The following is an 11,856-nucleotide window of genomic DNA, read 5'->3' on the forward strand; positions in this document are numbered from 1 at the left end:
CTATGTAGACATGACCGAGACACGTCTCCGGTCAATAACCAATAGCGGAACCTGGATGCTCATATTGGCTCCTACATATTCTACGAAGATCTTTATCGGTCAGACCGCATAACAACATACGTTGTTCCCTTTGTCATCGGTATGTTACTTGCCCGAGATTCAATTGTCGGTATCTCAATACCTAGTTCAATCTCGTTACCGGCAAGTCTCTTTACTCGTTCCGTAATACATCATCCTGCAACCAACTTATTAGTTGCAATGCTTGCAAGGCTTGAGTGATGTGCATTACCGAGAGGGCCCAGAGATACCTCTCCGACAGTCGGAGTGACAAATCCTAATCTCGAAATACGCCAACCCAACAAGTACCTTCGGAGACACCTGTAGAGCACCTTTATAATCACCCAGTTACGTTGTGACGTTTGGTAGGACACAAAGTGTTCCTACGGTAAACGGGAGTTGCATAATCTCATAGTCATAGGAACATGTATAAGTTATGAAGAAAGCAATAGCAACAAACTAAACGATCAAGTGCTAAGCTAACGGAATGGGTCAAGTCAATCACATCATTCTCCTAATGATGTGATCCCGTTAATCAAATGACAACTCATGTCTATGGTTAGGAAACATAACCATCGATTAACGAGCTAGTCAAGTAGAGGCATACTAGTGACTCTCTGTTTTTGTCTATGTATTCACACATGTATTATGTTTCCTGTTAATACAATTCTAGCATGAATAATAAACATTTATCATGATATAAGGAAATAAATAATAACTTTATTATTGCCTCTAGGGCATATTTCCTTCAGTCTCCCACTTGCACTAGAGTCAATAATCTAGATTACACAGTAATGATTCTAACACCCATGGAGGCTTGATGCTGATCATGTTTTGCTCGTGGAAGAGTCTTAGTCAGCGGGTCTGCAACATTCAGATCCGTATGTATCTTGCAAATTTTTATGTCTCCCACTTAGACTAAATCCCGAATGGAATTGAAGCGTCTCTTGATGTCTTTGGTTCTCTTGTGAAATCTAGATTCCTTCGCCAAGGCAATTGCACCAGTATTGTCACAAAAGATTTTCATTGGACCCGATGCACTAGGTATGACACCTAGATCGGATATGAACTCCTTCATCCAGACTCCTTCATTTGCTGCTTCCGAAGCAGCTATGTATTCCGCTTCACATGTAGATCCCGCCACGACGCTTTGTTTAGAACTGCACCAACTGATAGCTCCACCGTTCAGTAAAAACACGTATCCGATTTGCGATTTAGAATCGTCCGGATCAGTGTCAAAGCTTGCATCAACGTAACCATTTACAATGAGCTCTTTGTCACCTCCATATATGAGAAACATATCCTTAGTCCTTTTCAGGTATTTCAGGATGTTCTTGACTGCTGTCCAGTGATCCACTCCTGGATTACTTTGGTACCTCCCTGCTAGACTTATAGCAAGGCACACATCAGGTCTGGTACACAGCATTGCATACATGATAAAGCCTATGGCTGAAGCATAGGGAACATCTTTCATTTTCTCTCTATCTTCTGCGGTGGTCGGACATTGAGTCTTACTCAACTTCACACCTTGTAACACAGGCAAGAACCCTTTCTTTGCTTGATCCATTTTGAACTTCTTCAAAACCTTGTCAAGGGATGTGCTTTGTGAAAGTCCAATTAAGCGTCTTGATCTATCTATATAGATCTTAATGCCCAATATGTAAGCAGCTTCACCGATGTCTTTCATTGAAAAACTCTTATTCAAGTATCCCTTTATGCTATCCAGAAATTCTATATCATTTCCAATCAATAATATGTCATCCACATATAATATCAGAAATGCTACAGAGCTCCCACTCACTTTCTTGTAAATACAGGCTTCTCCAAAAGTCTGTACAAAACCAAATGCTTTGATCACACTATCAAAGCGTTTATTCCAACTCCGAGAGGCTTGCACCAGTCCATAAATGGATCGCTTGAGCTTGCACACTTTGTTAGCTCCCTTTGGATCGACAAAACCTTCCGGTTGCATCATATACAACTCTTCTTCCAGAAATCCATTCAGGAATGCAGTTTTGACATCCATCTGCCAAATTTCATAATCATAAAATGCGGCAATCGCTAACATGATTCGGACGGACTTAAGCATCGCTACGGGTGAGAAGGTCTCATCGTAGTCAATCCCTTGAACTTGCCGAAAACCTTTTGCGACAAGTCGAGCTTTGTAGACATTAACATTACCATCAGCGTCAGTCTTCTTCTTAAAGATCCATTTATTTTCAATTGCTTGCCGATCATCGGGCAAGTCAACCAAAGTCCATATTTGTTCTCATACATGGATCCCATCTCAGATTTCATGGCTTCAAGCCACTTTGCGGAATCTGGGCTCACCATCGCTTCTTCATAGTTCGTAGGTTCATCATGATCTAGTAGCATGACTTGCAGAACAGGATTACCGTACCACTCTAGTGCGGATCTTACTCTGGTTGATCTACGAGGTTCAGTAGTATCTTGATCTGAAGTTTCATGATCATTATCATTGGCTTCCTCACTAACTGGTGTAGGTGTCACTGAAACAGTTTTCTGTGATGTACTACTTTCTAGTAAGGGAGCAGGTACAGTTACCTCATCAAGTTCTACTTTCCTCCCACTCACTTCTTTCGAGAGAAACTCCTTCTCTAGAAAGGATCCATTCTTAGCAACAAATGTCTTGCCTTCGGATCTGTGATAGAAGGTGTACCCAACAGTCTCCTTTGGGTATCCTATGAAGACACATTTCTCCGATTTGGGTTCGAGCTTATCAGGTTGAAGTTTTTTCACATAAGCATCGCAGCCCCAAACTTTAAGAAACGACAACTTTGGTTTCTTGCCAAACCACAGTTCATAAGGCGTCGTCTCAACTGATTTTGATGGTGCCCTATTTAACGTGAATGCGGCCGTCTCTAAAGCATAACCCCAAAACGATAGCGGTAAATCAGTAAGAGACATCATAGATCGCACCATATCCAGTAAAGTACGATTACGACGTTCGGGCACACCATTACGCTGTGGTGTTCCGGTGGCGTGAGTCTTGTAGATAGTAACATTACCGTCAGCGTCAGTCTTCTTCTTGAAGATCCATTTATTATCAATTGCTTGCCAATCAACGGGCAAGTCAACCAAAGTCCACACTTTGTTCTCATACATGGATCCCATCTCAGATTTCATGGCTTCTAGCCATTTTGCGGAATCTGGGCTCACCGTCGCTTCTTCATAGTTCGTAGGTTCATCATGATCTAGTAGCATGACTTCTAGAACAGGATTACCGTACCACTCTGGTGCTGATCTTACTCTGGTTGATCTACGAGGTTTGGTAGTAACTTGATCTGAAGTTTCATGATCATTATCATTAGCTTCATCACTAATTGGTGTAGGTGTCATAGAAACCAGTTTCTGTGATGTACTACTTTCCAATAAGGGAGCAGGTACAGTTACCTCATCAAGTTCTACTTTTCTCCCACTCACTTCTTTCGAGAGAAACTCCTTCTCTAGAAAAACTCTGAATTTAGCAACAAAAGTTTTGCCTTCGGATCTATGATAGAAGGTGTACCCAACAGTCTCCTTTGGGTATCCTATGAAGAAACATTTCTCCGATTTGGGTTCGAGCTTATCAGGTTGAAGCTTTTTCACATAAGCATCACAGCCCCAAACTTTCAGAAACGACAACTTTGGTTTCTTGCCAAACCACAGTTCATAAGGCGTCGTCTCAACGGATTTCGATGGTGTCCTATTTAACGTGAATGCAGCCGTCTATAAAGCATAACCCCAAAACGATAACGGTAAATCAGTAAGAGACATCATAGATCGCACCATATCTAATAAAGTACGATTATGACGTTCGGACACACCATTACGCTGTGGTGTTCCAGGTGGCGTGAGTTGCGAAACTATTCCGCATTGTTTCAAATGTAGACCAAACTCGTAACTCAAATATTCTCCTCCACGATCAGATCGTAGAAACTTTATTTTCTTGTTATGATGATTTTCAACTTCACTCTGAAATTCTTTGAACTTTTAAAATGTTTCAGACTTATGTTTCTTTAAGTAGATATACCCATATCTGCTTAAATCATCTGTGAAGGTGAGAAAATAACGATATCCGCCACGAGCCTCAACATTCATTGGACCACATACATCTGTATGTATGATTTCCAACGAATCCGTTGCTCTCTCCATAGTACCGAAGAATGGCGTTTTAGTCATCTTACCCATGAGGCACGGTTCGCAAGTACCAAGTGATTCATAATCAAGTAGTTCCAAAAGTCCATCAGTATGGAGTTTCTTCATGCGCTTTACACCGATATGACCTAAAGGGCAGTGCCACAAATAAGTTGCACTATCATTATCAACTCTGCATCTTTTGATTTCAACATTATGAATATGTGTATCACTACTATCGAGATTCATCAAAAATAGACCACTCTTCAAGGGTGCATGACCATAAAAGATATTACTCATATAAATAGAACAACCATTATTCTCTGATTTAAATGAATAACCGTCTCGCATCAAACAAGATCCAGATATAATGTTCATGCTCAACGCTGGCACCAAATAACAATTATTTAGGTCTAATACTAATCCCGAAGGTAGATGTAGAGGTAGCGTGCCGACCGCGATCACATCGACTTTGGAACCATTTTCCACTCGCATCGTCACCTCGTCCTTAGCCAATCTTCGCTTAATCTGTAGCCCCTGTTTCGAGTTGCTAATGTTAGCAACAGAACCAGTATCAAATACCCAGGTGCTACTGCGAGCATTAGTAAGGTACACATCAATAACATGTATATCACATATACCTTTGTTCACTTTGCCATCCTTCTTATCCGCCAAATACTTGGGGCAGTTCCGCTTCCAGTGACCATTCTGCTTGTAGTAGAAGCACTCAGTCTCAGGCTTAGGTCCAGACTTGAGTTTCTTCTCCTGAGCAGCAACTTGTTTGCTGTTCTTCTTGAAGTTCTCTTTCTTCTTCCATTTGCCCTTTTTCTTGAAACTGGTGGTCTTATTAACCATCAACACTTGATGCTCCTTCTTGATTTCTACCTCCGCGGCTTTTAGCATCACGAAGAGCTCAGGAATAGTTTTATTCATCCCTTGCATATTATAGTTCATCACGAAGCTTTTGTAGCTTGGTGGCAGTGATTGAAGAACTCTATCAATGACACTATCAACAGGAAGATTAACCCCCAGTTGAGTCAAGTGATTATGATACCCAGACATTTTGAGTATATGTTCACTGACAGAACTATTCTCCTCCATCTTGCAGCTATAGAACTTATTGGAGACTTCATATCTCTCAATCCGGGCATTTGCTTGAAATATTAACTTCAACTCCTGGAACATCTCATATGCTCCATGATGTTCAAAACGTCGTTGAAGACCTGGTTCTAAGCCGTAAAGCATGGCACACTGAACTATCGAGTAGTCATTAGCTTTGCTCTGCCAGACGTTCATAACATCTGGTGTCGCTCCTGCAGCAGGCTTGGCACTTAGTGGTGCTTCCAGGACGTAATTCTTCTGTGCAGCAATGAGGATAATCCTCAAGTTACGGACCCAGTCCGTGTAATTGCTACCATCATCTTTCAACTTTGCTTTCTCAAGGAACGCATTAAAATTCAATGGAACAACAGCACGAGCCATCTATCTACAATCAAACATAGACAAGCAAGATACTATCAGGTACTAAGTTCATGATAAATTTAAGTTCAATTAATCATATTACTTAAGAACTCCCACTTAGAAAGATATCCCTCTAATCCTCTAAGTGATCACGTGATCCAAATCAACTAAACCATGTCCGATCATCACGTGAGATGGAGTAGTATCAATGGTGAACATCAATATGTTGATCATATCTACTATATGATTCACGCTCGACCTTTCGGTCTCCGTGTTCCGAGGCCATATCTGTTATATGCTAGGCTCGTCAAGTTAAACCTGAGTATTCCGCGTGTGCAACTGTTTTGCACCCGTTGTATTTGAACGTAGAGCCTATCACACCCGATCATCACGTGGTGTCTCAGCACGAAGAACTTTCGCAACGGTGCATACTCAGGGAGAACACTTATACTTTGATAATTTAGTGGGGGATCATCTTATAATGCTACCGTCAATCAAAGCAAGATAAGATGCATAAAAGATAAACATCACATGCAATCAATATAAGTGATATGATATGGCCATCATCATCTTGTGCTTGTGATCTCCATCTTCGAAGCACCTTCATGATCACCATCGTCACCGGCGTGACACCTTGATCACCATCGTAGCATCGTTGTCGTCTCGCCAATCTTATGCTTCCACGACTATCGCTACCGCTTAGTGATAAAGTAAAGCATTACAGCGCAATTGCATTGCATACAATAAAGCGACAACCATATGGCTCCTGCGAGTTGCCGATAACTCGGTTACAAAACATGATCATCTCATACAATAAAATTTAGCATCATGTCCTGACCATATCACATCACAACATGCCCTGCAAAAACAAGTTAGACGTCCTCTACTTTGTTGTTGCAAGTTTTACGTGGCTGCTACGGGCATAGCAAGAACCGTTCTTACCTGCGCATCAAAACCACAACGATAGTTTGTCAAGTTGGTGCTGTTTTAACCTTCACAAGGACCGGGCGTAGCCACACTTGGTTCAACTAAAGTTGGAGAAACTGACGCCCGCCAGCCACCTGTGTGCAAAGCACGTCGGTAGAACCAGTCTCGCGTAAGCGTACGCGTAATGTCGGTTCGGGCCGCTTCATCCAACAATACCGCCGAACCAAAGTATGACATGCTAGTAAGCAGTATGACTTATATCGCCCACAACTCACTTGTGTTCTACTCGTGCACAACATCAACGCATAAAACCTAGGCTCGGATGCCACTGTTGGGGAACGTAGTAATTTCAAAAAAATTCCTATGCACACGCAAGATCATGGTGATGCATAGCAACGAGAGGGGAGAGTGTTGTCTACGTACCCTCGTGGAACGGCAACGGAAGTGTTGACACAACATAGAGGAAGTAGTCGTACGTCTTCCCGATCCGACCGATCCAAGTACCGAACGTACGACACCTCTGAGTTCTGCACACGTTCAACTCGGTGACGTCCCTCGAGTTCCCATCCAGCAAAACATTGAGGGAGAGTTTCGTCAGCACGACGGCGTGATGACGGTGATGATGTTCTATTGACGCAGGGCTTCGCCTAAGCACTGCTACGATATGACCGAGGTGGAATATGGTGGAAGGGGGCACCGCAAACGGCTAAGGAACGATCACGAGGATCAACTTGTGTGTCATGGGGTGCCCCTTGCCTCAGTATATAAAGGAGGGAGAGGGGGAGGTGCGGCCGACCCTATGGGTGCGCCTGGAGGAGTCCTACTCCAACCGGGAGTAGGACTCCCCCTCTTGCCTTGTTGGAAAAGGAAGGAGGAAGGGAGAAAGAGGAAAGTGGGGCGCCGCCCCCCCCCCTTCCTTGACCTATTCGGACTAGGGGGGAGGGGGCGCGCGGCCTGCCCTGGCCGGCCCTCCTCTTCTCCCTTATGGCCCATGTATGCCCAATAACCCCCCGGGGGGGTTCCGGTAACCCCCCGGTACTCCGGTAAAATCCTGATTTCACCCGGAACGTTTCCGATATCCAAATATAGGATTCCAATATATCAATCTTTATGTCTCGACCATTTCGAGACTCCTCGTCATGTCCGTGATCACATCCGGGACTCCGAACAACCTTCGGTACATCAAAACACAAAAACCCTAATTACGATCGTCACCAAACTTTAAGCGTGCGGACCCTACGGGTTCGAGAACTATGTAGACATGACCGAGACACGTCTCCGGTCAATAACCAATAGCGGAACCTGGATGCTCATATTGGCTCCTACATATTCTACGAAGATCTTTATCGGTCAAACCGCATAACAACATACGTTGTTCCCTTTGTCATCGGTATGTTACTTGCCCGATATTCGATCGTCGGTATCTCAATACCTAGTTCAATCTCGTTACCGGCAAGTCTCTTTACTCGTTCTGTAATACATCATCCTGCAACTAACTTATTAGTTGCAATGCTTGCAAGGCTTGAGTGATGTGCATTACCGAGAGGGCCCAGAGATACCTCTTCGACAATCGGAGTGACAAATCCTAATCTTGAAATACGCCAACCCAACAAGTACCTTCGGAGACACCTGTAGAGCACCTTTATAATCACCCAGTTACGTTGTGACGTTTGGTAGCACACAAAGTGTTCCTCCGGTAAACGGGAGTTGCATAATATCATAGTCATAGGAACATGTATAAGTTATGAAGAAAGCAATAGCAACAAACTAAACGATCAAGTGCTAAGCTAACGGAATGGGTCAAGTCAATCACATCATTCTCCTAATGATGTGATCTCGTTAATCAAATGACAACTCATGTCTATGGTTAGGAAACATAACCATCTTTGATTAACGAGCTAGTCAAGTAGAGGCATACTAGTGACTCTCTGTTTTTGTCTATGTATTCACACATGTATTATGTTTCCTGTTAATACAATTCTAGCATGAATAATAAACATTTATCATGATATAAGGAAATAAATAATAACTTCATTATTGCCTCTAGGGCATATTTCCTTCAGACGGAACCACCTAAAGCCGTCAACTTTGGTCTAGGGTGGCTCGGGGTCGACGAAACCATCTAAAGCCATCATTTTGGGTTTTGGTGGCTCCGGGTCGACGAAACCACCTAAAGCCATCAACTTTGGTCTAGGGTGGCTCGGGGTCGACGGAACCACCTAAAGCCATCATCTAGGGTCTAGGGTGGCTCGTGATCGACGGAACCACCTAAAGCCATCAACTTTGGTCTAGGGTGGCTCGGGGTCGAGGGAAGAAAGGGATGAGTTGAACAAAGAGATTAAAAAGCTAGAATGGTAGATCCAGGATTTATTTCATTAAGTTACTACATACATTGCATACACTGCATCACATAGCATAGAAGAAGGAGGAACTAGGATTTATTACATGGCATGCATCAACTGATCCAAGGGGGAATGCATGTAGATAGCAAGGAAGATCTAGATACTAACAGCTCATTCATCTGGATACAGAATTCTACTCCACCTCATCCTAGTGACCTGAAAGGGATGAAAATTTGCCCTCCTCCTTGCCCAGTGGATGACATCATCATCACTAGGGTTTGAGCCAAGGGGGAATGCCTCCACGAACTGCTCCATGTCCTTGCGGTTGCGTGCTGCAAGGATCTGCTGAGCCAGGTGCCTTCTCTCCCTCCTTCTTGCCTCTCTGCGCCTGGCTACCCTTGGCACCTGTTCTTCTTCATCGACGACCTCTCCAAGATCCATCTCTATCTCTCCTGGGGTTTTCTCTGGCGGCTAGGCGGAGGAGAAGGGATTGTGGCTGTTGTTTGTGGCAATTGGGGGTGCTTTATATAGTAGAAATGGTGGCTGGTGGTAGGCAGTAGATTTATGGTGGCTGGTAGGTAGGCAGTAGATTTATGGTGGTAGGTAGGCCCAATATTAGAGTCAAATGTTAGTTTCAAAACTAATAAATAAGCCCATTATTAGGCCCACATTTTGTTCATTGAAATTTAACTGATAATATTAAAATTCAGTTAACAATATGTCATCATTTTTAGTCTAACATTGAAAGCAAATGATACTAACTGGAGTTCAACACATTATAGGAATACACAAGCATTGTTCACATTACATAGTGGAGTTCAAATGCACAATCCATCCTTTTCTCACAAAAGGATGAATAGCATAACTACTAGGTACATAAACAGCCACAGTTCACAATTAGTACTACTACCATACATTACACAACCATAATTCTAAGTTACTAGGTCATTGCACAACCATCCTTCCCAAAAGGTCTGCAATGCCCACTAATCTCAATTAATCTTGTTCAGTTCTGCAAGATGGCCTGGATCCCCTTGATCTTCTCCTTCAGCTTCTCCTCTGCCTTCATGAGCTCAGTAATCTTAAACTCTTGCATCTGCTTCTCTTCATTATGGTTTTCCTTGAGCTTCAGCAGATCAGCAACCTGGAACTTCAACTCTAGCTTCTCTTGGGTGAGCTTCTCCTCAAACTTTTTGAACTCTGCATTCTTCAACTCCAAATTCATCCTAGCCTCACTCATCAATTCCTTCTCTTTCATATTCTTCAACTTCAGGTTTTGGATGACAGTTGCTTGAACACTTGTCAGGTTGCACAGGAGTTCATACTTCTGTTGAAGCTTCTCTATAGCTGCATCTTTCTTTGCCATTTCTGCATTCTTACTAGCCACCAATTCAGCTCTGCATTGGTGCTGATATGTGATAGCAGACTATAGATAACTAAAATCCACAACCCTATCCTGCTGAAAGTCCACAAGTTGATGCACATCTTTCACTAACTTGTCATAGTCTGCATCCAGCTTGTTCTTTTCTTCTGTCAAATGATGAATAGTTAAAGCACTTTCAAGATTATCACTCACCCTAGCAGACTTGCTCTCTTCAATCATTGACCAAAGCTTCAGCAATGCATTCTCCATTGTTGGGGGCCACTGCTCATCAACCCACTGAACAAACCCACAATTCTCACCTTCCTGGAAAAATTAGAAGGGCAAAATTTAGTACAATACAACTACTAAGAGTACAAAGCAACAGTTAGTTCATGGCAGTACCTAATGTTGGCACTGACATTAACTGATTTTGCATAGACATTTGCTAAGCAACAGGAGCACATTGTAAAATAAATTGATGTAATCCTACAATGGATGATCAATATATTTACCAGGCAATAGAGTAACACTCCATTCAACTTAGAAGTTTCTAAGCAGCCATGTGCTAAGCAACATCACTTGCTAAGAATTGACCATTAATATAATGGAATCCTAACAGTAATAAGTAATACAATGTGAACTACTTTGCCCAGCTAAATACACTACACTAGCCCGCAGCAACAAACTAGCTAATGAGACTACCTACTATCAGCAGTAAGCAATAGTTACTAACTGCCTCCACTGAACTTAATATTGAGAAACACTGCATTTGGAAAGAAGTGTAAATAAATAGCATGTGCACACAATAGGAGCATATATTTTAGTAAAAATGCATTCCACTGAACTTAATAATGAGCATTCACACAATGAGCACTACAGTAGGGCACATATGACTAACAAATTGAGTATGCACATAACTGAATCACAAGTGGCAAACAAGACTCTGCCACTTTCAGTGAACACATCCAGTGCTAATCACCAAGGCAAGAAAAATACCGGCTCTGCACATGCTAAGAACCTTCTCCCAGTCATTGTTCCTTCAAACGCAACAAGCCTCCTTGATGGCTTCCCATGCTTCTCACAGAATGCCATCAGATCTAGCTCAAGGCCCTTGTAATCCGGGTCCTCAAGTGAGAAAGGCACCTGCACAGTCAAAAGCACAGCACGAGGACACATCAAATCAAACGAAATCCTCACAAAAAAGACCACCTACACACAAAAATCCCAAAAATTCCTAAACCTAACCCTAACCCTAGCTCCAATGGAGTAACTTACCTGGTTCAGCCCATCGGTGGAGGATTCGGAGTGCATGTACGGGAGGCTTGAGTTGTCGTCGCTGCTCTCGTCTCCCAAAACCATGGCTACGGCAGCGTCGTGTGGCGGCCGGCAGGGGCGGGCGCAGACGGCGGCGAGGCAGATAGAAGGAAGAAGAGGGCAGAGCAGAGCGTGGGGAATGAGCGGGGTGTGGCTCGACCGCACCAGTCGCGCCCTAAACGGTTGGACCCGGCCTCGTCTGAGTCAGCGCGTGGGCACACGCTCACTGGCCAGCGTGGCGCCTGACGGGCGGGC

General features: G+C 43.3%; 1 protein-coding gene across 1 annotated transcript; it reads right to left on the reverse strand.

Moving 5' to 3' along the window:
* Nucleotides 1-10,350: 10,350 nt before the first annotated feature.
* On the reverse strand, nt 10,351-11,646 carry LOC147984389 (uncharacterized). Its single transcript, XM_087541079.1, has 3 exons — nt 11,563-11,646; nt 11,284-11,430; nt 10,351-10,611 (listed from the first exon to the last, which is right to left on the reverse strand). The coding sequence occupies exons 1-3, from the start codon at nt 11,644-11,646 to the stop codon at nt 10,351-10,353; spliced, it is 492 nt and encodes a 163-aa protein (XP_087397205.1).
* Between the last annotated feature and the right edge of the window lie 210 nt (nt 11,647-11,856).

The sequence above is a fragment of the Triticum urartu genome, chromosome 2A (assembly GCF_056163025.1).
Source record: "Triticum urartu cultivar PI428250 chromosome 2A, HENAU_Tu73, whole genome shotgun sequence".
Classification (NCBI taxonomy): Eukaryota; Viridiplantae; Streptophyta; class Magnoliopsida; order Poales; family Poaceae; genus Triticum; species Triticum urartu.